A 27,130-nucleotide genomic window follows, 5' to 3' on the forward strand; every position below is an offset into this window, starting at 1 on the left:
ATAAATCCAGTGCTAAATTCTTTTTTCCATACTCATCATTTCTCGAGCAAAAATAACAGGTAAAGAAAACAGTTGCTTTTCAAAAATAACTGATAATCCCAAGAAATCTTAATATAAGAATTTACTATTTCTTTCCAAATAGAGGCACTAACAGAAAAATGTGAAATAGCAAAATGTAGTACATGTGACCAATTTTTATAGGTATTTTGCTATAATGTTCAAATATCTGCAGTAACTGCTTGCAAATATGGCTTTGCTTCACTTTCAGTCTGTCAAGCACTATGGTTTATTGATATTATTGCCATAAATTCTTTATTTCGTTTTGGAGAGATTTCGTTTAACTTTTTCAATAATTTTCCTTTGTTACAGCTTTGCAAGCTGACTGTAAAACAAGGAAGGGAAAGTGATGATCTTTAAAATCTAGGTTCAGTTAACAACTATAAAGGTCAAAAATAAGGTCACTAATTTGATATAACAACTGTAAATAACACACATAACTAAGACATTCTAATTTCACTAGAGCAAGTAATAATACAGATTAATAAGTTTGTATTCAAAAGCAAATTGTCTACTGGAATATAAATTAGGAACTTATATCTTAATAAGGAAACAAGTTTTTTTCCTTATGTAAGTTTTTCATCTAAAAAATTGCAAAGAATACCCACACACACACCAATATTGAGAACAAATTATTTTTATAGGTATCTGATTGCAGTTCACACACCTTTCATTTGTGTTTCCAAATGCAGAGCTTTACAAAAGAAATGCTATTTGGTACAGATGGCCTTCTAGAAGGCTCCCTGAGAGAACTCAGAAGTCTCTCTAGCCAAAAATATTGTTTCCGCTTATTCAAGTGCCAGAAATCCCACTGCTGTTCTTCACGCAGATCAAATAAACCATCTACAGATTTGGTTGTTATCTTAGTCAACAGAAATGGTTGATTCCACTAATAGACAACAATGTATCTTCCCACACCCATGCTTCCCACCACCCACAGCCTTGCCCCCTTTATTTGTAAGCAGGAATACTAAAATCTAACGGAATGATTTCTAGTGAAAAAGAAAGATGAAGTGACATAACTCTGCTTTTGAGATTCTTATTCATTGCACTTCTCCCTTTATTTCCTTGTTTCTTTAATATTTTTAGAACTATATGCCATAATTTTTATTTTGAAGAGTCATATTCTTAGAAAAGCTGAGAGTCTGCCAATGATGACTTTAAGGTTGATTTGATTAGCAACAAATTGCAGATTTCTAAACATTTAAAACAAAGTGATACAAATCTAGTACTGAGCATATTACGTTTCACATAGTTTCAGTGGCAAATAGCTGGTTCAGTATTAGAAATTAAGAGATTTTGTATGTAAGTTAAATCTGATAACTTTTACAGTTGTTTTCTCCATCCTTAATTTACAATACATTCTTAAATATATTTTAATCAAAATAATTTTTTCTTGTTTATATTTTTGAGATATGTATATTTTTTGGCTCAGCTTCAATTACAAAGAGTGGTTTTTTTAGTTGAATAAAATCTCAGAAATTTTCTAGTCAGAGCCCTTCAGTGTGCAGCTTAATACACCAAGACCCAACAAGGATTTGGAAGTTGTCTGAGGTCACTCACAGCCAATGTGATGATAGATTCCCAACCAAAATTTTGAGCTCACTTTGTAAATAAAACTATGAACATAGCATAAATGCAGTTTCACTTTGGTCACAGAGAATCCCATATTAATGACAAAAAACTAGATAGAACCTTAAAAGTATTTGGTCACAAACAAAATGTGAATTCGGTTAGATCAGATTAGCATCTTTTTCTTAGTCATACACTTTTTTTTCTTTTCTCTCCCTTTTCTTTTCTTTCTTTCTCTTTTTACATGAGCAGAAACTCATGAGGCAAGAAAGAAAACAGAGAATCTGTGTGCTTTCCCAGCCACTATTTGCCACATGGCTCCCTCCCTCACTGTTCTGTCCTATACTTGTCCACCGGACATCTTAACTCTGATCATTCCAAACCCCAGTCTGTTTCATTAGTCATCATTCTTTCAGTCTCCCAAGGTAGACTAGGAGCCTTTGGCAAAGAGGCAGTATCTAGTCCCAACCTCAGTTCCATCTCCCTCAAAGGACAGGTTCCCAGAGTCACGTTCTCAGTTACATCTGTGGTTGCACAAACACGCCATGGCTTTCAATCTCTCTAATAGCAAGATCTAAATAAGGGCCATGAAAGGATCGTTTTACTCCTTTGACATCTTTCTCTTCCCTTTACAGTATTTCTCCTTCTTCGTATGTATGGCTCTGTATATGTATTTCTATGTATGTTTCCTGTTTCTCCCTTGTCTTCCTCTCCAATAATTCTTTTTGTTTTCTCTTTTTCTTAATATTTTTTCTTTCCCACTACATCACCTTTATACCCCACCACCTTTGCCTTCTCTCCTTTAAGTTATTTTAATGAATTCAGAGCATTCTTTTAATTTTTGTTGTATTTATTAAAGAATTTTTAAATTCTTTTTTATGTTAAGGCAGATAAATAAAATTTTATGTTATTAAAATATATTAATCAAAATTTTCTATAATTTGTTTCTTTTTTTCCATTTTAGGTTAGTGGACCTAAATGAAAAAAGGGGGGGACTATTTCTTACCACTACCCTAGAGAGTCAAGAATCCTCTCTTCTGTATCACTTATCTCCCTGCAGCATCTTGGACAGAAATAGGTACACAATATGGTTAGTAAATACTGTTTAGCTAACTGGCTTCTAAATTTCTGAAAGTGTTAAGAAATTATTTGTTGTACTTTTATTTATTTTTATTTATTGATTTGAGAGAGAGAGAAAGAAAGAGAGAGAGAAACATTGATTTGTTGTCCCACTAATTTATGCATTCATTGGTTGATTTGTGTACGTGCTCTGACAGGGATCAAACTCACACGTTGGCATATGGGGATGATGCTCTAACCAAATGAGCTTCCCAGCCAGGGCTTGTTGTACTTTTCAACAGTATATTTGATGCTGACCTTTTGTTTCCTTCTAGAAAAATGGAAAGAAAAAATTTTCAGCACTTATTCCATTAGTTATTGTTATCAGTTAGTTATATATTAGTAAATCCTTTAAAGGAGCTTCTAGTTAATATTTATTTGTTCATTTAGATGTGTTTTCCCAAGAAGGAATAAGTCTAGAGTATATATAATAGAATTTTACATTATTGGTCTTAACTACAAGCTGCTAAAAATAGCTTTCATTCTGTGCTTTTCTCATAGGCAATACCAGCTTAAATTTGACATGAAATATTCTCAATTAAATAAAAATATTTACACATTTATCTCAGTGTTAAAAAATATTTGCAGACAAGATTTTTACTTTCAAGAAAACAATCTGGGAGGATAGTGATAGTTTCAAAACCCTAGGTGATGACTAAAAATTAATGAATTATACACATTGAACAATGGGTGAATTTTATGATATGCAAATTATACCTCAGTAAACCTATAAAAAACTGAGAAAATTAAGAACGATGTCTAATTTGCTAACAAATGTGGAAACTCCTTTAGATTTTGCAATATGCTTATAAATCCAATTGTTTCACCTCAGTAGGTATCTTTCCACATGGCGATCTTAGCTTGATTTTTACAGATTTCCTTATCAAACGATATTTAAAACGAAGACTTGTCTTTTTCTGCCTGATCACTCTGCCTGAAAAATTTTAAAGATAAATCTTGCTGCCTACATTTCATGAGCTCTGAGAAGAATTTTAAAAACAGAGGGCACCTTTGGTCTTCCATATCCATTGCTGAAGTAAGGATGGCTCTGGTCCACTGAGACCCTCCACCTGGGCATTAGATGATTTTGGACTGGTCACATATTAAGATAATTGACCCAAACATTCACCTCAGCTTTCTTCCCTACTGTTCAGTCACCTCCACCTGCCCTGCCAAATTCATTTTCCAAACCTTCTACTTCTTCCTTTTTTCTCCTCTAATTTCCAAAAACTGTTAGTAAAGTCCCAAATTTATCTTACTAAATGTGCAGTACTGTTTGTTTCTATTTTCTATTAGAGTGAAAGCTAAATCATTCCTTTTTAAAAAGTAAAATGTTAATGATGTCTACTCGTTTTACATCTACTCAATGGCCACAGTCCAAGGAATTTCCTCCTTTTTTACAAACCAATCAGGCCTTTGTCTTTGCTAGGACTTCCTTGTCCTGCTCATCCTCTGTCCTTCCTTCCATTACCTCCTCCAGTAAAAGTGATGCTCCCAATTTCAGGTCACCTGCATTTGATTAGTAGCTCCTTTAGCTGATATTCTAAGTTTTAAAATTCTAGTAAGTACATTGTTTTCAAATACTGATTCTGTGTCAAATATATAGCACCCCTGCATCTAGAGTCTAGTTTCTTTTTAAAAAAAATATTTTATTTACTTATTTTTAGAGAGAGGGGAAGGGAAAGAGAAAGAGAGGGAGAAAAACACCATTCCCCAGCTGGGGATGTGGCCCACAACCCAGGCTTGTGCCCTGACTTGGAATCCAACTGGCGACCCCCTTGGTTTGCATGCCAGAACTCAATCCACTGAGCCACACCAGCCAGGACTAGAGTCTAGTTTCTGAACAGGACAATTCAATCTTATTTATCAGAGTTTGGAGGGGCCATGGCTGGGTAGTTCAGTTGGTTAGAACATCAACCTGATATACCAAGGTTGTGGGTTCAACCTCGGGTCACATATAAGACTAAACCAATAAATGTATAAATAAGTGGAACAACAAATCTATGTTTCTTTCTCTTTCTCCCTCTACCACCTTCCCCCCTTTGTCTCTCTCTAAAATCAATAAATTTAAAAAAAATTTTAAGAAGAGTTTGGCTCTGGCTGTGTGGTTCAGTGGGTTGAGTGCATCCTGTGAACCAAAAGGTTGCTGGTTAGATTCCCAGTCGGGGCACATGCTTGAGTTGTAAGCCATGTCCCCAGTTGGGGGCGTGGGAGAGGAAACCAATTGATATTTCTCTCACACATCAATGTTCATCTTCCTTTCTCCCTCCCATACTCTTTCTTAAACAAATTAATTAATTAATTAATATAAAGAGTTTAGAAGAGACAGAAAACTTTAGGCATGAGTTAGCCTCTCCTCATTGCATCTTCAAGAACATTGGTGTCTCCCAGAACCCTTAAAGCTACTCTGAAATCATAAAATCCTCTTAAAATTCAAATGCTCTTTCTCACTCGGCCTTTCTGTGATATATAGAATTAAATCACCTCTGGCTAACAACAGCAATAGCAGTAATTGCAGCAATAGTGTTGCAGTGATTGCAGTGGTGGTAACAGTAATCAGGTAGAGGTGATAGCGTTGGTAGTGGTAGTGGCAGCAGCCTCAGCAAGGACACGGTCTCAGCACTGGTGACAGTAATTACAGTGGTGGCAGCAGCTACAGCTTCCATGTACTGAGAGCCTGTTTGCAACAGGTCATTGCATACATGGTCTTATTTAATCTTCACAATAACTTTATGAGGGAGGTATTACTATCACTATTGTACAGATGAAGAAACTGAGGCTCAAAAAAGTAACATTATTTGCTGTGGATGACCCACAACAAAAGGAAAAGCCTGGATTCAAATTCGGGTACAGCTGACTGAAAAGCCCATTTTCCTAACCTCTGCCTCAAGATGCCTCAAATGGGGTACCCGGAGAAGCAAGTCCCTTTCTCTCCATGTATCTTTGTGTACTTTTTGCCTCAGTAGCAGCTGCTGAATGTGCCCATCCTGGAGAGTTGCCCATTTCTGTTTGGTGGAAAGTCATAGAGGTGCTGCTTGGCCAGGTGACCCTGGTGGCCTCTCAGGCCAGCACTCACCCAACAGGTGGAACTGTGCTGAGAGTACACAAGGCTCTCCATCCCATTCTTCATGGGTGGTTCTGTGCTCCTTTCAAAGCCAGAGAGCTACAAGGGGAAAAGGATGGTAGGGATAAAGACGGAGCTCTTCCAGACTTTTGCACCTTTCAGAACTTGGAAAACAAATCCAACAGACTGGCCAGGATGCAGGATCCCCCATATCTCACTCTCCCTCTGAGGCTGTGCTCTGAAGCAGGGGCTTCTGAATGGACCTTCCCAAGGAGTTCAACAAGCTTGAATTGTCATTGCATTCCCAGTCAGGTACTAAACTAACTCCCTTCAGATATCACAACTGTTTCACTGTTATGAATCATTTAAAAGGCTTCCCCATCAAAAGCCATGGAATATCATCTGTCAGAATTTCAGTGCTAATAGTGAGATTAGCCTAATGTGAACTGTTGCCCATGTTGAATGACTTCAGTAAAACTTCTAGTAATGTCACATAGAAATACATTAGCATCTATAAATTCTCTGGCCATAGATGTAAATGGTATTGAATTTTAATTCTGAACATTATTGAAATATCTATCAAATTATCACTACAATCTAAAGTGTTAAAAAAATGTTCTCTATTTCCCAAGTCTTCAATAATATTCTTTGACTCTCTTAATGGCAATTTTTAAAATGTTTACTCATAAAACAAAGGGTTACTGATATTCAGAAGCATATAAAAGGATTAAATGTCACTGTCTAATCTTTCTCATAAATGTTTTGGATTTTTTTTCAGGACCTAAACTGTCATTCACACATTTATTATTAAGCTTTTCTCACTAAAAATGTCTTTTGATATTTCTAATATCAAAATAATTACAATAAGAGCTTTAAAATGGAAACTCAGGATGGAAGCATGCTGTATTTTAGTGGTTTCCAAATTTAGTTAATAAAATTGTACTTTCACATATTTGCTTACCTGCACCTTACCTATATATCATTATATTTTTCATCCTCATCTTAAGTAATAATATCTCTGAAATAACTACTTACATATGCTAGTTATTTTTTAAGTGTATTTTATTGATTATGCTGTTACAGTTGTCCCAATTTTTTTTCCCTTTGCCCCCTCTGCCCAGTACCCTCCTTCCCTCCAGCAATCCCACCCCCTTAGTCCATGTCCATGAATTGTGCATATAAGTTCTTTGGCTTCACCCTTTCCTATACTATGCTTAACATCCCCCTGTCTATTTTATTCCTACCAGTTATGCTTCTCAATCCTTGTACACTTTCCCCCCTTCTCCCCCTTCACCCTCCCCCATGATAACCCTCCAAATGATCTCCATACCTATTATTCTGTTCCTGTTCTGGTTGTTTGCTTAGTTTACTTTTATTTTTTAGATTCAGTTGCTGATAGTTGTGAGTTTGTTGTCATTTTATTGTTCATAGTTTTGATCTTGTTTTTCTTAAATAAGTCCCCTTAACATTTCATATAATAATGATGAACTCCTTTGGCTTTACCTTGTCTGGGAAGCACTTTATCAGCACTTCCATTCTCAAGGATAGCTTTGCTGGATAATCTTGATTGCAGCTCCTTGCTTTTCATCACTTTGAATACTTCTTACCAGCCCCTTCTTGCTTGCAAAATTTCTTTTGAGAAATCAGCTGATAGTCTTATGGGAACGCCTTTGTAGGTAACTCTGCTTTTCTCTTACTGCTTTTAAGATTCTCTTTATCTTTAGTCTTTGGCATTTTAATTATTATGTGTCTTGATGTGATTCTCTTTGGGTCCAACTTGTTTGGGACTGTCTGTGCTTGCTGGACTTGTATGTCTATTTTCTTCACCAAATTAGGGAAGATTTCCTCTATTATTTTTTTCAACTAACTTTTCCATTTCTTGCTTTTTCTCTTTTTCTGGCACCCCTGTGAATTGGATGTTGGTATGCTTGAAGTTGTCCTGGAAGTTCCTAATCCTCTCCTTGTTTTTCTCAATTCTTGTTTCTTCTTTCTGTTCTGGATGCATGTTTATTTCTTCCCTTTTTTCCAAATAGTTGATTTGAATCCCAGCTTCCTTCCCATCACTGTTGGTTCCCTGCATATTTTTCTTTATTTCACTTTGTATAGCCTTCACTTCTTTCTTTATTTTGTGCCTGTACTCAATCATTTCTCTGAGCATCCTGATCACCAGTGTTTTGAACACAGCATCTGATAACTTGACTATCTCCATTTTGTTTACTTCTTTTTCTGGGGATTTGTTCTGTTCTTTTATTTGGGCCATATTTCTTTGCCTCCTCAATTTGGCAGCCTCCCTGTGTTTGTTTCTGTGTGTTGGGTAGAGCTGATTTGACTCCATGTTTTGGTAGTATGGCCTAATGTTGTAGGTGTCTCGTAGGGTCCAGTGGCACAGCCTCTTCTATCACCCAAGCTGGGTACTCAAGTTGTGCCCTTTGTGTGGACTGAGTACACCCTCCTCTTGAGCTTTGGTTGCTGTTGGCAGATCAATAGGAGGGATTTACCCAGGCCAGTCAGCTGCAAGGACTGGCTGTGACTACTTACCACCAACCTCCACCCTCTGTGGAAGATCAGCTGTGTGGGGGGCAGTGTGGTGATGCTCTGACATAGTCTGTAGCTGTCCACTGAATGCACTGGCCCTGGGGTTTCCCAGGTGGTGCAGGCCAAAGTCAGCCCCACCCCCTCTGTTTTGCCCAGGGCATCCTGCATGATCTATAAAACAATCTGAAATGGCTGCTACTTGTGCTGGTATTGGAGATTCCCAGGCAAAGCCAAGCTGTGAATCTAAGCTGTCTGCTGGTAGTGCCAGGCCTTGAGCTCATTGAGGCCAGCTGTTGCTTATTTGATAGGATTTAGGAAGTTCTGAAGCATGAGCCAAGACCAGCCTTTCACATGGAAAAGAAGCTTGGGTGGGCCCATAAGTTGGGTGGGGCAGAGTCTCTGGGGTCTCCAATGTGGGTTCAAACAGTGTTAGCCAGGTTGATGGAGTCTCAGATATGGCACCAGCTTACCAGCTCTGTAGGGGGAGGATTTAGAAAAGAGACAATGGTCTCTGCTTGCCTTGTTGTGGACACTTCAGTTTCTCCCCTGTATACCACTGGTGCCTTTGAAGCTGCTACCCTGGTGCTGGAACTCAGAGGGAGTAAGTCTGACTAGGTGAGTTTTTGTGTGAATTCTTGAAGATGAACTGATTAGGGTTCCCACAGTTTCTTCCACCAACTCAATCCCCGCTGATTTTTGCAGTCAGAAGTTGTGGGGATTTATCTTCCTGGCACTAGAACCCTGGGCTGGGGGAACTGGTGTGGGACTTGGACTCCTCACTCCTAATATATCCCTTCTGAATTTTTATCTACCACACATGGGTGAGAGACCAGACCATTTCACATCTGTATCCCTGCTACCAATCTCGATGGATGTGGTTTCTTTAATTCTGTAGTTTTCAGGCTTCCATTCAACTTGATTTCTGACAGTTCTGGTGCATGGTTGTTCTATATTTTAGTTGTAATTTTGATGTAGTTGTGCAAAGAGGCAAACCAGGTCTGCCTATGCCACCATCTTGATTGGATCTGCTAGTTATTGTTTATATATGACATCAAAATAAAATTTTAAAATATATGATATACTCTATATAGATCAAATATATATTTAAAATTTTTATATAATCATCACAGGTACCACAGTTAACAGCCATACTTTGGGATATATAGATTAGTGGGAAGAGTTTAAATTTTGAGATGAAAAGCCTTAGATTCTAATCCTCCCATTCTCATATTAATAAGCTCCTTTAAAAAGATTAATATTGAACCAGTTTTTGCATATGTTAATCATAAATAACCATGCCTTCCCTAGTACAAGTGAGAAAAATCTCTTTGAAAATATTTTGTAAAGGTGTAAAGTACTATCAGATGAAAACTTTTTGGTAGTGAGTCTTCTTAATAAGATTGCACTCTCTTAATTTTTAGTTTGGAAATGAATATCCTAGGGCTTACTGAAGGCTATAGTTAATTTGAGTATAAATCACAGTTGCTGAGAGAATCTTGATATTTACTTCTCAAGAGAAAATAAACAAAGTCCTTCACCTACCCTCTCCTGGCACCCAGAGAGCCATCTGTGGATGAGGGCAGTCAATCCATCCATGATGGCGCACTCAGAAGCAAGACTGAGCTGGGCTGGGTCAGCTCTTAGCTTTTCCATTGTTGGGTCCCTGGATGGAGTGAAAATGCCCAGAATAAAGGGAAGGAAATAGGTGGTTTAACTTCCTCTCTTTAGGGTCCAGAAGGAGCAAGCCTAGGGCTTCCCAGGGCAGGCAGCAAGAACAGAGAAATTCCAGTGGGTTCTAGTCCTGCTTCATCAAGCATAGACTACATCTTATGTGCTTTGTCATAGGGAAAGTCAAACAGCAATTAGGAGCAGAACCAATATTTTAAAATGTTGTCTGTCTGCCAGATTGCTTTAATTTGCACTAGTTTAGGCTCCCTTTCATTGGGCCCTATAGTAAGCCCTTCATCTGCAGACAGAGCCATAAAAAGATCCAGTATCTCATACTGTAGTCCTTCATTTTGCTTTATCTATTGAGTCACTAGTGACCAGAAGCACAGGGAGCTCTTAAGGAACAGAGAGGAAGTCAACCCCACTCATTTTAAATGTGCTACTCCCAGTTCCCTCGTGTCTCTCTTGACCTTCATTTGGCACCCCTGACCTTCAAACCTGACTTTAAAAAACCTATTCCTAGACTTCCAGTCAAGATGGAGGCATAGGTAAATGTGGCTCACCTCCTCGCACAATCACAGCAAAATTACAACTAAAATATAGAACACCATCACTCAGAACCATCAGAAAATCGGCTAAGGAATTAAAGAACCACATTCATCTTGATGGGTAGGAGGGATGGAGCTGGTCCCAAACCCATGTGTGGTGGATATAAAATGGGGGGATATCTCAGGAGCGAGGGATCCCACCCTTGCACCAGACCACCTAGCCTAGGGTTATAGTGCCAGGCAGATGAGTCCCCATAACTTCTGGCTATAAAAACCAGTAGGGGTTGTGTCAGTAGAAGAAACTGCAGGATTCTCAGGCCTCTCCTCTTAAAGGGCCTCATACCATATATGGACTTACTCAGACTCTCTCCTTTTGGGCTTTAGCACCAGGACAGCAGTTTGAAGGGCAACCGTGGCATGCTGGGAGAAACTGATATGTCTAGCATCAGGGTGAGAGCTTGGGGACAGCTTCTGCCCAGATAGAACTGAAGACAGTGGCCACTGTAACTTTTCTGAACCCTCTCCCATACAGAACCACAGTGCAACAGCATCATATCTACATCTCCACCAACCTGACTCACATGGTAAGCCCCACCTTAATTATTACCTAAGGCTCCACCTCATCTAGCTAACAGGCCTACCCAAGCAACCCTCCCAGCCTGGTGGTAACAGTGGCTTTTCCATATGAAGGGCTGGGCTAGGTGCAGGCTTCAGACTTTCCAAAATCCTCTCAAACAAGCAATAGCTGACACCAATCCCCATACCTCTCACTTAGTGGCTCCAGGTGCAGCACTAGCAGCAGCCATCTGCAAACCACTTTAGAACTTATGTCAAGGGGCCACAGACAGAACACAGGTGGAGGCTGACCTTGGCCTGCACCACTCAGGAAACCCCAGAGCTTGTGCACACAGTGGACAGTTACAGACCATATTGGAGCACCATGCTACCACCTCCACAAGCCACAGAGGGAGGTGGTTGCTGGCCAGGGGCCACAGCCAGTCCTACCAGCTCTCTGGACTGGGTAAGTCCCTTCCATTGACTTGAAGACAGCAATCATGCCTCATCTACAAGAAAGTACTTAACCCACATGGAGGGAATACCTCAAATACAGAGCTTAGGAGACAGGGAAGGCTGTGCCACTAGACCCTACAGGACACCTACTGCGTTAGACCACAATAGCAATACAGAGAGTCAAAGCAGCTATACCTAATACATAGAAACAAACATAGGGAGGCTGCCCAAATGAAGAGACAAAGAAATGTGACCCAAATGAAAGAACAGATCAAAATTACAGAAAAAGAGCTAAACAAAATGGAGATACACAATCTATCGGATGCAAAGTTTAAAACACAGTTCTAAGGATGCTCAGGGAACTCAGTGGGTACTTCAACAGCATAAAAAATGACCCAGGCAGAAATGAAGAATACACTAAAGAACAATTGACAGGGAATCAACAGCAGAGTGGATGAAGCCAAGAAGCAAATCAATGATTTGGAACATAAGGAAGAAAAAGACATCTAATCAGTATAGCAAGAAGAAAAAAGAATCCAAAAAATCAAGAATAGTGTAAGGAACCTCTGGGTCAACTTCAAACATTCCAACATTCAATCACAGGGGTGCCACAAGGAGAAGAGAAAGAACACAAAATTGGAAATCTACTTGAAAAAAGAATGATAGAAAACTTCCCTGATTTGGTGAAATAAATAGACATACAAGTCCAGGAAACATAGAGAATCCCAAATAAGATGGATGTAAAGAGGACCACACCAAGACACATTATAATTAAAATGCCAAAGAGAATCTTAAAAGCAGCAAGAGACAAGCAGAGTTCCCATAAGACTGTCAGCTGATTTCTCAAAAGAAGCTTTGCAGGTTAGAAGGGATTGGCAAGAAGTATTCAAAGTGATAAAAAGCAAGGACCTACAACCTAGATTACTTTTTCCAACAAAGGTATCATTTAGAGTGGAAGTGCTGATAAAGTGCTTCCCAGACAAGGTAAAGGTAATGGAGTTCATCATCACCAAGCCATTATTATATAAAATGTTAAAGGGACTTAGTTAAGAAAAAGCAGATCAAAACTATGAACATTAAATTGGCAATAAATGCATAACTATCAACAACTAAATCTAAAAAACAAACTAAGCAAACAAAAACAGAAACAGAATCATAGATATGGAGAACATTGGAATTGTGGCCAGTTGGGTAGGGGTTCTGGGGGAATGGGGGAAAGGTGAAGAGATTAAGAAGTACAAATTGGTAGTTAATAGGCAGGGGGATGTTAAGAGCCAGTACAGGAAATGGAGTTGTCAAGGAACTTATATGCATGACCCATGGACATGAACAGAGGAGAGATCGCTGGAGGGAGTTGGGGATGCTGGGTGCAGGGGGGCAAAGGGGAATTTGCTCTTTCTGTGGTTCCTCTGTCCTTGCACCACTAATATAATAATATACTTACTTGCATTTAACTGTTAAGTCATTTGCATGAGTTAACCTGACTCCAGTATCTCATTTGTTGAGGTTAGATACTGTGTCCTACGGGAAACTCAGCAAGTGTTGTTCAACTGACCAGTGAGTATTACCAGACCAGGGAAAGAACAAACAGTGCAGAAAGATGCCAGCAGATAAAGGAAAGAAGAAACATAAGACAAATTTTATCTTCCCATATCATGGCCCCCTCTGTCACCCATCTCTGGCCCCACAAAAGAGCCAAGCTCCACCCTGAACCATTTTATGGGTACTGGGTTCTATGAATTCAAAGAAATATGAAATGATGCCACTGCCCTCAAGAGCCTCACAGCATAGTGAGAAAGACAGCAATGTAAACAATTAGAAAAAAGTGTGACAAGGCCTATAAAGGGAGGCTGCCTAAAGGAAAGAAGGAGAGGGATTAGCCCTACAGAGACTGTGACGTTTATGTGTCTTGAGGCCCAACAACCTTGCCAGATAGACACAGAAAGGGCCTTCAGAGGAGAGAACAGAGTGTGTGGGAGAGGTACCAGAGGTGTGTGAGTGTGTGTATGTGTGTGTGGTGGACTGGCAGGAGATGAGGCTGGGCCTGGTTTCATCAGGAGAGCATAAGGGAGTCAAAGTGGGATTTAAGCAAATGGATGATCCTATTTGATGTTTTAGGAAAATTGCACAATCATCCCAGTTAGGAAGGTGCAACTCCTCTGCTAAGTGTCCCAGCACTCTCTCAGTGAGGCCTCTGCCAGCCAGTCTAGGAGCCAGGCAGTCTCCCCACTGAACTCTGGGGGACAGGCAATCCAACTTACTCCTTAAAAGAAATGTCATACCCAAATTGTGAGGGGACCAAGGTGGTAAGTTGAAAAATTGGACAGAAAGAAGAATGAGAATGAAAGTGTCCACCAGAGCATCATCTTAACCCAGTTTGAAGAGTATCAAGGAGCAACTAACTTTGTGGATATGGAAGAGCTATATCATAGGAGGTCACGGTTGGGCCTGAGAGGATTTAGCAAGTAGACACAACCAAGATTCTGAAGAGAAATTTGGTAATGGCCAACACTGATATAAAGTTTTAGGAATTCCCTGGGAACTGTTGTAAGGTAAATAATTTACTGGGTGTAAGACTTAGTGTCACAGAGGAAGAAAACTAGACTATAACAGCTGGGCTCAAATACTGTCATTAATGCCAATAGAGAAATCCCCCTAACAGGGAATTGCTGCAACATTGTCATTGGAAGGCACCAGAGAGAACTCCCTGAATTCCCAAAGAAGTTATTTGAAAATGAAGTGAGTAGGGAAAGCATTATATCAACTTATGGCTTCTAGAAAATTACTCTTTGAGTGCTCTAGAGAAAAATAATCTCAAGTACTAACTGCCAGAAATGCAAAACATATAGATATGATCACTATTGTCATCACCACCATCATCTTCAATACTTTTGCCAAAAATTTTAGTCAGATTCTCCCTCCATGAAGAACTTCAGGGTCTGATAAAATTCGTGTTATTTCAGTGCCTAACTTGCCATCAGGTAATGACCAAAGTGTTAGAAAAACTACATATAGACGTGTGTATAGTAAGCTGTGCCAAAGTGATTGACCAGCCATTTTTTACAACAAATAACTCAATAGGTAATTGCTGAATAAACGCTCATTGTGCAAGAAGCTCCATGGAACTGTAGCAGGGAATGCATAACATGCTGTAGGTACACAGTATCATATCTAAATGAGCTGTGCACTCTGACAAAGATGATCCTGATTGGAAAGAGCAGCCATTTCAGACCATCTGATCACTCCGTATTGATCACACTGGTTTTTCCTCTAATTCTCTTTGTATTATATAGGATCTTCTCATTTCATTCATGTTACTCCAGCAAACTGTAAACCCCTTGAGGGTTGGGATGGAATTGGACCCATATCAAAGCTGGCCTAACCATTTCCACCCAGGGGAGCTAAAACAGAGCTTCTCAAACTTGAATGTGCATTAGAATCATCAGAGAATTCCTGGTCAACCCATAGGCCTTCTGCATCAAACAGTAATGGATCCAGCCCAAGAATCTGCTTGTGCCCACCCACCCCCTCCCAGATGATTCTGATATAAGCACTCAGGAAACCCAGAGAATACTTTTCAATCAATAAGCCAGGAACACATGCGTTGGGTCAGTTAGAGCCAGGTTTTATCTCACTTCTATACATACTAGCTACAGGGCAGATATGTAACCAGTTTTTTAAGTTCTTTGTGCCTCAGTTTCCTCAGTTATAAAATGAGGATGAATACAAACTCATAGAAACAGAAAGTAGAATGATGGTTGCCAGAGGCTAGGGGAAGGGAACTGGGTAGTAGTTGTTTAATAGGGACTGGCCAGTTTTGCTTTTGCAAGACAAAAAAGTTCTAGAGATCGATTACACAACAATGTGAATATGCTTAACACTACTGACTGGACACTTAAAAATGGTTGTGGTAAATTTCGGGCCATGTGTTTTTACCACAACTAAAAAGAAATAGAAGACTTCTGGCCAAGATGGAGGCATAAATACACATGCTGCATCTCCTCACAACTAAGAAGAAACTTAAGAACTAAAAAAATACAAAAACAAAAACAAATAGAAAGTCCAGAAAATCGAAACTACAAGGAAGTTCAGCAAAGAAATAAAGAAGAAATAATCAGCCAGAAAGTAGGAGGGGCCGAGCCAGGATGGCGAGAAAGAGGAGTGGAGTAGCAGCTGAGGGGGAGGGGCCTGGCAGGCATCAGCAGCTGGTGGGCGTGGCTAGCTGGACCCAGGGCAAAAAACAGCCATACAGTTTAAGCCCAAGAAGCAATCCCAGCCCCAAACCAGACCATGTAGCTTGCGGTTCCAGTGCTAAGGAAAAGAGAGCCGCATTGCTTCTGATTGTGAAAGCAAGTGGGGATGGGGCAGAGGAAGGAGTTACTAGTTTCAAAAAGGAGGCAGCTTGCTTAGTACAGGAAGGGGGAGAAGTGCCTGGAAAAGTGGTGGCAACCGGCATTTTTCCCCTATCGGACCCCTCCCCCACATACAGCGCCAAAACTCAGTGAAACAGTCGCCAGCACTAAGGAATACCTAAGGCTTTGCCCCCTATAACATAAGAGGTGTGACAGCCCTACCCAGGTTACAGAGGCAAACACAGAAAGCTGTCATGATGACAGCTTGTGTCCCAGTGACACAACTAAGCAATGAGCAGATAGCATGCCTAATGGGTGAGGAGATAGCTTAACAGATGCACAGTTGAAGGTATTGGTGATAAAGATGCTCACAGACTTGACAGCAAAGGCTAAACAGGACAGGGAAAGAATGAAGGCTATCCTGGTTGAAATGAAGGAAAATTCATACAAAACAAGTGATGAAGGAAAGGAAACCAGGGTTCAGATCAACAAATTGAAACATAAGGAAGAAACAAACATCCAACCAGTACAGAAAGAGGAGACAAGAACTTTTTAAAATGAGGAGAGGCTTAGAAACCTCTGGGACAGCTATAGATGTGCCAACATCCGAGTTATAGGGTTGCCAGAAGGTGAAGATGAAGAGCAAGAAATTGAAAAATTATGTGAAAAAATAATGAAGGAAAACTTACCCTAATTTGGGGAAGGAAATGGACATACGGGTCCAGGAAGAACAGAGACTCCCAAACAAACGACCCAGGGAGGACCACACCAAGACACATCATAATCAAAGTGCTAAAGGTTAAGGATAAAGAGAGAATCTTAAAAGCAGCAAGAGAGAAGAGGAGAATTACATACAAAGGGGTCCCTATAAGGCTGTCAGCTGATTTCTCAAAAGAAACTCTGCAGGCAAGAAGGGACTGGCAGGAAATATTCAAAGTGGGGAAAAGCAAGGACCTAAAACCAAGATTACCCTATCCAGCAAAGCTATCATTTAGAATGTAAGGGCAGATAAAGTGCTTCCCAGACAAGGTAAAGCTGAAGGAGTTCATCACTACCAAGCCATTATTCTATGAAATGTTAAAAGGACTTACAAAAAAGAAAATCAAAACTATGAACATTAAAGTGAAAACAGTATCAAAACTATCAACAACAGAACCTAGGGAATAGAAACAACAAACTAAGCAGGCAACCAGAGTGGGAACAGAATCATAGGTATGGGGAGCAGGTTGGGGGAGGTCAGCTCAGAGGGGGGAGTGGGGAGAGAGAGGGAAATGATGCAGAAATTAAGAAGCATAGTAGGAGGGTGCAGGGAGATGTAAAGAAAAGCTTTATATGTGACCCATGGACATGGACTAAGGCAGGGGACTGCTGGAGGGGGATTTTGCTGGGTGGAGGGGAGCAAAGGGAAAAGAAATTGTGACAATTGTAACAGGATAATCAATAAAGCATACAAAAAGAAAAGAAAAAGAAATTTAAAAAATACTGTTAATGGGGATGAATAATAGTACCTACCTCTCACTGTTGTTACAAGCATTACATGAAATAAAGTATATCCAGTGCCAGGCACTGTTCTGGGCTATCAACTGCTCAAAAAATTATAGCTATTATTACTGTTGTAGCCATGGTTGTTAAGGTTTTTAACCATGAATGAGTTACTATTTCTAGGCATTTTAATCCAAGTTATATAGTCTGAATCTTGAAATTGATGGAAGTTCCTTTACTTTGAAAAGGGCATGTGAGCCAACTTATCAGGAAGTCACTGGGCTGTGAAACTGAAACTTATATCTAAGCATTTAAAAAGGAATGTTTCAAACCCTCCCGGCAAATTGAAGTAGTTTTACAAAGTGTGTTTTTCTAAACCCTGACCAACAGACCATTCACATTTCACAGGTAGATCCATGTTAAAAAACTAACCCATATTGTAGGTCAATATGTTGAAGCAGGAGGATATTCATATTAGGTGGTCAAATTTTTTAAAAGTTTTTTAAAATATATTTTATTTTTTTAGAGAGAGGGGAAGGGAGGATGAAAGGGAGGAGAGAAACATCGATATGTGAAAGAAATATCTATTGGTTGCCTCTCACACACCCCCAACTGGGAACCTGGCCTGCAACCCAGGCATGTGCCCTGACGAGGAATCAAACTGGCGACCTTTTGGTTCACAGGCAGGCTCTCAGTCCAATGAGCCAAACCATCCAGGGCTAGGCATCTAATTCTTAACACTAAAATCCTCTATTTGCAGAGATGAAGGAAACAAAGAGCAAAAATGTTGAATTTCATTTTCCAGTTTAAGCTTTATAAAAGAAGTTAAGCAAACTCTTCCACTATAGAAGAAAAAAATGATCTGTCTTGAAACACTACATGAAATATTTTGCATTTTGATGTGCATGTGGAACCCAAAGCAGATTCCAGGAACTTGGCATAGACCCAAAGCCATCATTTTGATTCTCTGCATTGTTTTGATTTCATGTGCATCTATGCTATTTTCATCTCGCCAGCCTATTACTTAAGCTTTAGCGGCACAGATGTGCTGTTTTACAGGGCCATAATCTGCTTGGTAGGCGGGTAACCAGGAGGCCTTTGGCCTTCATCATTTACTCCAATAAGGAGACTAGACTACTGCCTTGTAAAACAGCATGAGTCCCACGCCCTGATTTCACATGTCATGCTAACTCAAGGAACATCCTTGGAACTTCTACCAAATTCATAAAATTAATCATAGTCACAGAGATGACCAAAATTAGTTCCAGGCTGAATACAATTAGTCAAAGGCCAATCTGAGAGCATACATAGTAAAAACAACAGGGTTGGAAATTACTTTAGTACAGGATTTTAGTCTACACAGGTGTTCATATGAATCAGATTTATCATTCCAAGGCTGAGAAGGTTAAGTAATACAATCATGTGTCACTTAATCACAGGGATACTTTCTGAGAAATACATCATTAGGCTATTTCATCCTTGTGCAAATATCATAGAGAGCACTAACACAAATCTAGATGGTATAACCTACTATATACCTAGGCTATATTATAGCCTATTGTCCCTAGGTTACGAACCTGTACAGCATGTTACTGTACTGGTTACTGTAGGCAATTGTAATGTGTTGCACTATGACATTACAATGGCTATGACATCACTAGGCAATAGGAATTTTTTGGCTTCATTATAATCTTATGGGACCACCATCATATATGCAGTCTTGGTCATTGACTGAAATGTTGTTTGTGGCACATGACTGTACTGATGAAAATTCTAATCCTGGTGGCTTTTAAATCTCCCTATTGATTGAAAGACAAATTCTGAAGTCATTGCTAAGATTTCCCTGCCAATTTTTTTTTACCTTCATCTTATGTAGAACACTATGTTATTGTGAGAGATGAGGGTTTCCAGAGAGCCCAGGAGACCCATCCAGGTAGTCCTGAATAATGACAGCATTGACTGTTAACAGATAGTACTTGTGAAATCCAGAAGTAGATGGCAATATATGCAAATAGACCATCAGCTAGAATTATAACTATTTAATCCATTTCCACATCTCCAAATACCACCTGCTTTCCACTCACACCAGCATCCTTGCTGTCAGGTAGAAGGAAGGAGAATTAAGAAGAAGAGTTGTGATTGAAAAAAGCAAAAATAAATGATTAAAAGAACATAAATATCCAGACATTAACTTATAGTCTGTGCATGCTGCCTTCTTTCCATTAAGATTTTTTTTTCTGATACACTAAAGGAATTACCTTATTATCTTAACACATTGTGTATGGGTGGCGAGAATTCTCATCATTTCTAAAAGGTATTTAAATTCCCCAGTACACAACATGTTAATATGGGGGTCTGTGATGAAGGCTAGAAATTCTGAGACCCAAATATTAACATCTCCTTGTCATATGACCTTGGAAAATCACTTTATTCTGGGTCTGTTTCCTCATCTAGAACAGGCCCTAGATCACACGATGCATTCAATTAGTATTTCCACAGGTTAAGAAAAATAAGTCTATAAAATTAGGACAAACCAGGAGAGCTCAGAGATTCCTTTCAGTCTCTCCATTCAACAGACCTATTTTTTTTTCATTACAGGCTCATGTCCTTTGTCATTCTAATCCTCTTCTGCAAGTGTGTACCAACAGAGGAATCTCTTTTTACGAAATACAATCCTACCTTACATTTTCTCATCACATTTAGTGTTACCCCTCAATTATGTTACAGCAAGAAGAAAGCATTTTGCTGTTAACCTGTTCATACATTTTTTTCAAACAATAATCAGTTGCCAGAGCATATTACTGTTTTTAAAGTTATGTGTAATATTTCAAAACCTTCAAGGAAGTATTTACATTTTCCTTTCACAGTTGTTTTCTGCTTGATTTTATGAGTTAAATGAACAGTTTCCAATACCTTATGTCTAATGTTTTTCCACTTCATTAAAATGCTAAAAGATTTTTTTTTTTCCTCTTTAGACGGAAAATTATCTTTCCCCTGTAATTTACCCTGACTTTCTCAAAAGTGTGATTGGAAAGTCAGTATAAAACTCAGGTGGAATCTAAAATTGTTCTTGTTGTACAAGTGTGTGCCTAAAGGAAGCCTATAATTTCTGAGCATTCTTTCAGGAAGTTTGTATTCTCTGTTTTCCAGGGAGCCTTTACTTTCCAAGGGAGTATGATCGACATGCCATTACTGAAGCAAGCCCAGAACATTGTTACGCTTGCCACACGCATCAAAGAAAAATGATCTGTTAAATCAAGCTCTCATCAGGTGGGCTAAACATATACAGAGGGTTTCTTAAAAGACAGACCATAATACCCAAGGCAACTTGTTAGCATGGCAGATTGGAACCTTTTTCCATTTACAGTTCATGTTAATCACATTTGTTGTTGTTATCTCACTGGCCGCTTATTCCTCTAAAAATGAACTTTCTTCTTTTTGGTTCCAAGCTTATGATTTTATTGTTTATTAATGTGTTATAGTAAGATAAAATAGTAGGGAAAGATGGGCTGTGAAGGGAAGTTTGGTCTTTCCCAAATATGTATACTCCCTTCATCCTTCTCATGTTAAATGTTTCCCACATTATTCATTTGTTCACTTGACCCCATAAATAATTTCAAGAAATCCCAAGCTTTTAGAAAATAATAAGTAAATGAAGGAATGTGTTTATTTCAATAGAAATCTGATTCTAAAAAACAACAGAGATAGCATAGAAAAGCTGATTAACTATCATATTGGTTTGTACAGATATCTCCAAAAATAAATCTTCCAAACTGATTACTGTTAACCTCCAACCCTCCAAAATGAAACACCCATAATCCTTTAACTGTTAGGTGATGGCTGTGAAAGTCCACATCCTGGGTGAATGCTTTGGGTCAACAGTTAACAGCAATTTAAAAACAAATGTGCAGAAACACAAGACCATCCATTCTCCCCCTTTATTTCCCGTTTAACTGTTTGCCATTGAGCCCATTTCCCCTGTAAATGTATGGCTGGGACAGGGCCCCCTCAGCAATAAACTTGTAGTCTCTAAGAAGATACAATGGGGCAGAGCCGTTGCATATGGTCCTCTGTGAGATTTGCATCACATTAGAGATGCTGCTGCAGGTCATATGGGTGGTGTGGTTAACGGGCTTAGTAAAGCTGTTTTGAAGAGGTTAACCCAGCTTGTAGGAAGGGTAAATAAACATAACAACCGGCCATTCTTCCCTATTCAGCATGTGCTCTTATATTGAAGGCTAAAGGGTATTGAGCTGCGAAGGATCAACTTGTGTTTGCCAGAGGACGCCAATGAAATTTGAAACACCAACAATCAGAGATTTTGTTTCTGCTCCTCATTAAATCATGAGCTTTTGTGTTGAGACTCTGGATGACTGTTCTTTAAGAAATTAACAGAATGGGAAGTTTTAAACTCTACACCAACCTTTTCATGACCTACACAGCAGCAAGGCTGCTACTCTTAGACAAACACCGCGGGGAAGGCTGTTCTGTTTATTTAAATTTGTAAATAGAAAACAGTTGGGTTTTTTAATTTTCATTTTTCACCTCCTCCTCTGCCCTTTTTGTTTATTTCCTATGTGGTCCTTACTATGTATCCCAACCAGGGGCCTACCTTTCCCCTACCTCTTCCATTCCTTCAGGAAGCCCCAGAGGGGAGTAGAACTGAAGGTTATATACAAGGAAAGGCACCATGTAACCAATGTAAAGTAGGAAGGCCCACAGACCGCCATGCAACACCCACCTACCCACCCAATGCACAGCAAGAAGGGAGCAATCAAATTTTGATGGGAATACCAGAGGAAACTGATCCAGGCAGGAAGGTTCTGGGGAAACACATTCTTGAGTAACCAACTAATATTTCCAAACATGGGATCCTTGGAGACAGCTCTTAAGTGGAAAAGGGATGCGCCAGGTGGCCCTGGCCTTTTTTGGGCAGCTCATCTCCCCTTCTTGGTGCACTCCCTTCAATCTCGCGGGAGAGCACTGTCACCCTTCACTGCTCTGTGATGCTTCACAGTTAGCTGGAGAGAAAGGTGGGAGCTAGACCCATCCTCATGTGAAGGGGCTGCCAGGAGAAAGCTGGCATCTCAGCCAATGTTCAAGATGACTGGCCTTTAGCCAACTGGGCTTCAGGACTGCAGACAGACAGTGGCGGCAATTACAGGAGAAGCAGCCCCCACCGCACCCCATTGTTGCAACTGTGCCAATCTAGGCTAGTAGCCAGGTGTGCACAAGGGTTAATCCAGGACTATAGGCATCCACACAGTTGGACCCCTCTGCTCAGAACACAGACACAGAACTGCTTGGAAGGCATAGGACTCCTCTCATTCTGACCTGTCATGTACACACACACACTCCTCTCAGGGTGCTAAAACTGTAGGAAGGACCTGTGTTAAGCAAAAGAAGAAAATAAAAACGTTTCTTCATATTTCTCCCACAAGCAACCCCCCACTTCAACCCAACTGCCCTTCCCATCCTCTGTGTTGGTCCAGATAACTCCTTCAGGCTCTGACAGGATGAAAGGATAAGTCGGTTTAGCCTGCACTCCAGTTACACAGGCAACCCCCAAACCTTACAGGGGAGCCTCCTCAAGTCATGAGCTCTCTGAGAACCAAGTCCTCCCTGTGAGGGAACCTCAGATGCAGGCATTTGGACTTTGGGAAAAGCAGTCCCATCAGCAAGGTCTCTACCCACATCAGCAAGAGACCCATGAGTTCCTACGTCCGCAGCCAAGTTGAACCAACCACCACACCCTTTATCTCAAACTGCACTTTGTTCGAGCAAACCCACCTTGCTGTTTAAGTCTCTTCAAGTGTCAGCGTTACCATCTTCTTCATAACCCCTTGGTCCTGATCATGAGACACTAGAGCCAAAAATCTGGACCAAGTACCCACTCTGAGCAGAAACTCTAATGAGGGCCCTGGAGGAGTTTAGTCAGGGTCTGAGACTTATTGTGCCTCATTCCTTGAAGAACAAAACTCCAGGACAAGGAGATGCTGGAATACAAGATATTACTACTGTTTTCCTATCTGTTTGGATCCATTGGGGGGTGTGTGCAGGTATCACAGGGAGGATGGGAGACAGTGAGGCAGGGCTGGGTGAATTGATCTCACATGACATAATGGCAATGCCCAACATGGGAAATTCCTCTGAGCTAAGAATGGACCACAAAAAGAAGACTTTACAGTAATCTGATTAATTAAAAACCATATCTGTTCATATTTTGTATTGTTCATCACAATCCCGCTGTTATTAATTCTTGGGGCCTAAATTATGGGCAACACTATTAAAATATTATCAGAACTAATGAGAAACAATTACTTAGAAAATGAGCCTGGACAAGATTGAGTTGAAAACATCAGTGGTGATCATTGTAGATTAGTTCAATAAATCATCAGGTGCAAAGCAAGACTGACTGTACGTATGTAAAACCCTGTCTCAGGAAAATGAAATAGAGACTTTTTTGCATAATTTTTTCATTAATCTCAATAGGACCCGTGTGGTATAGATTGTTTTATTCCCCTAATACCTTGCCTGAGGGGGGGCATGTACAATAATGTCTTCATTGTTTTACTGAGGTCTTAATGACAATCTGTGACAACCTCATTTTAATGTATAGAGGATTATATCAATCCAATCTTGTTTTATTGAAATGTTGAGGAAAACTCTGGTGGAGTCAGCCACTGTCCCAGTGCACAAGTTGGGAAGTTCCCGGGCATCTGGGAAGCAGTCCCTTCAGATTTCCAAGTGTTCAACCACTGGCTCCCTTCTGTCTTCTCCTCCAGGACCAGCTGGGAAAAGTGTGAAGAATGCAAAGACTTCGTGCCTCCGGTTTGAATTTGAAAGTAAATAGTTGCCTGGCATATTTTGCTGGGCAAATGGAAAAACCATGTCGGGTTTCTTTCCCCTTTACTAAAATACACAAGCAATTATTATTATTAACATCTTTGCTGGAATTTGAAAAACTGACTTTCATTGGGGATGTTAAATTTCTAGTGATATCTTAAGAGGTGAAAAAAAAATACAGGTTTTTTTTTTCAGTCCTTTTTATTTATTTTTTACAGTTGTCCCAATATTTTCCCCGACAAGTTTTTTTTGTTTTGTTTTGTTTTTTTTTAAAGAAAATTCTGCTTTTACGATTTTCATTTATCTTGGAAAGCTAAACGTCGTACATTTTTATTTTTACCTCTAGTACTTGGAAAACGATGGTACGAAACAGGTTATAAGATTATCTGCAGCATCTCATACACATTAATGCTGGCGAGGGTTTCCGAACGGGTCTGTAGCTGCAGAGCTTGGACCCCAGGCTCAGGAACACTGTTCTCCCAGCCAGCCCAGGGACCCTTTCCCCACCCACTCCGAGAGGTTTTCGTGTGCAGTTTAGGGGGAAAGTAATTAGCTAATCTCAACATTTAAATGTAAAAACCTTAGTCATTCTTCCCGCGCTGTATTTTAAATCGGGGTGGGCCTGGGGTTGTAAGAGAACGAACAAAATGGAAAATAAATTACTTTCAAATACCTAACTTAGTACCTGAAATCTTGCGCGGAGGGACCAGGCAGCTTTTTTGCTGTTCTGCGACGGGTGATTTTTGTTGTTGTTGAAAGTTTGTTTACATTCTAGCAATTATTTGGCTGTATATTTCCTCCCGAATCAATAAGAATTGCCCAGGACATGAAGAAAGGGGCTGTGTAGGAAGGAACCGAAAACATCGTTAGCGCCTTCTGCGGTCGTAGTTTGCTGCCGATCGAACCCACTTTCAGCTCAGGGGGCTGAGTCTACACATTTTTTTTTTTTTTTTTAAATTTTACAGAATCTTTTTGGATTTGTTTGTCGCTCGCGTTCTTAACTTTTTTAAATTTTACTGCCCCCTCCCCCCTTTAAAGTTCTACTGTTTGCTGCTTCCAACAGAAAGGGCCCGGCGAGCTGAAGGACGTACCCCTCGAAGCCGGGACACGCCAAGTCCGCGTCCCTGGCCCGCCGCGCGCTCTCGGGGGCCCGAGGTCTTGGGCTCACTGACGCGGAGAACAGTAGGCTGTGCAGGCACCGTCCGCGGCGGTCGCTGCGGCCGTCGGGGCGCTGAGGGACGGAAGACTCAGTGGCCGAGACTGCGGCCCCGCTAGTCCGCCAAGGGCCGCCCGGAGCCAGATGTAATGGTGACAGATCAAAGGCCGCCCCGTGTCCCCGCGGAACACCGGGCAATCCCTCGCCTTTGTGCACTGTTGCTAGGAGCCCAAGAAACTAAGAGAAAGTGTCAGGAGCATGTTAATCAGACTCGTTACAGTGTAACAATAACGTCCATTTTGGGTTTCCCAGGTCCCGAGCACCCCCGGCTCACCCTGCGCACAGGCCCGACACCTGCGCGGGGCCCTTGCGCCCACCCTGACGACCGGCCGTCCCCTGTGTCTCAACAGCCCCCAAGTCGGTGCCTGGACCAGTCGCAAAGACGAGAACCTAGGGGCCCTGAAAGGGGCAGTCGCATCTACCGGGTCCTGGTCTCCTTGACTGGAGACCCGCGCCCTTAATATATCCAGCTCAAAGCCGGATCCATGGGATTCATGGCCTGAGGGACTTAAGGGGGATCTGGGTCCCCTTGCTTTTCAGTCACTGAGTTGAATTGCCCACGTTATTCAAATATGGTATTAGAATCGAAAGAAAAATGAGTATTTCATTTCAGATAGCTGTTTGGTTTGAGAGGGTCTTTAGAAAAACTCTAAAATCAACTTTGCTGATTTTTCTTTGAAATGCATAGAGTATACTTTAGGTGATGATCCTGAGTTTGTTTCTTTTTAAATCAATTTGCTGAAAGTAAAGATTTCTCTAAACTTTTTCAAGGGAATCACTTTATTCGTTTGTTTATTCATTCAACAAACATTTGTTGAGCTCGACTGGATGTGAGGTAGCTACTCTGGAAATGTAGGACTGGTTCCAGATGCATTTTTAAAATTAAGATGCCCTTATGTGAAGTCAAAGAGGAGCAAATAAGTAAAATACCGTCAGATGCCAAAGCCATAGAAGTGCCATTGGCTACAGTAGTGATAATAACAAGAGATATGAATTAACGATTTAACATGTTTTAAAAATTACACACCATATGCTTGGGAAACCAGTCACTTTTTCACCTATTTCATCTCCTTCTCTGTTATTCTGGTCCATAGTAGCTCAGCCAAGCTGCAGTCCTGCAGCCTGAAGTCTGAGGAGTGAAGTCAGACCTGTGTATTTGTAAACAGCCCCTCAGCCTTGCTGAGGAAACAAACACTCTGGGTCCTGGCCCCTTCTCCCCTTAGCCTTACAAAGGGAACTGCAAAGCTGTGCTCAGGCTTAGGGCAGAATTTAGCTAACTCAAGATGCTTTTCTCCAATGAGAGCTCTTATTGTGGAATCAGACCATTCAGGAAGAACAGAGGGGACCACACTTCCAGAATACAACTGCTGAACCTGAAGTCAAAGACAAAGTTTTCTATTGCCATATAGAGTAGAAAAATCCACTCCCAAGTCACCTCACCTACCTGTTGGAGGGGGAATCTTGTAACTATGTTGATTTCTCCATTGGTCAAAATCAACTTCTCTCTCATAATGTGTGTGCAACATGTAAACCTATAGAAAACTTAACATGATCCCAGAAATTAGTAGTCTAAGCCCTAGAAGGAACTACAGAGATGCCCTTCATTACAAAAATAAGAAAGTTATGAAAACAAAGGAGACTAAACACTGACTATCACCTG

General features: G+C 40.4%; 1 protein-coding gene across 8 annotated transcripts in view; it reads left to right on the forward strand.

Moving 5' to 3' along the window:
• Positions 1-24,429, forward strand: part of CLYBL (citramalyl-CoA lyase) — a 337,517-nt gene extending 313,088 nt beyond the window's left edge. For 2 of the 8 annotated variants that reach the window (XM_090258576.1, XM_090258580.1), the window contains 2 exons: positions 20,559-20,678; positions 21,626-21,769. In XM_090258576.1, coding sequence (XP_090114702.1) covers positions 20,559-20,654 — 96 coding nt within the window. In that variant the 3' untranslated portion in view covers positions 20,655-20,678; positions 21,626-21,769. Of the gene's footprint in view, positions 1-2,593; positions 2,713-11,095; positions 11,148-20,558; positions 20,679-21,625; positions 21,770-24,193 lie in introns of those variants that run through there. The other 6 variants (XM_090258575.1, XM_090258573.1, XM_090258574.1 and 3 more) reach the window with 6 other exon arrangements.
• Positions 24,430-27,130: the final 2,701 nt, after the last annotated feature.

Source organism: Furipterus horrens, unplaced genomic scaffold (genome assembly GCF_987537825.1).
Source record: "Furipterus horrens unplaced genomic scaffold, mFurHor1.1.pri manual_scaffold_12, whole genome shotgun sequence".
NCBI lineage: Eukaryota > Metazoa > Chordata > Mammalia > Chiroptera > Furipteridae > Furipterus > Furipterus horrens.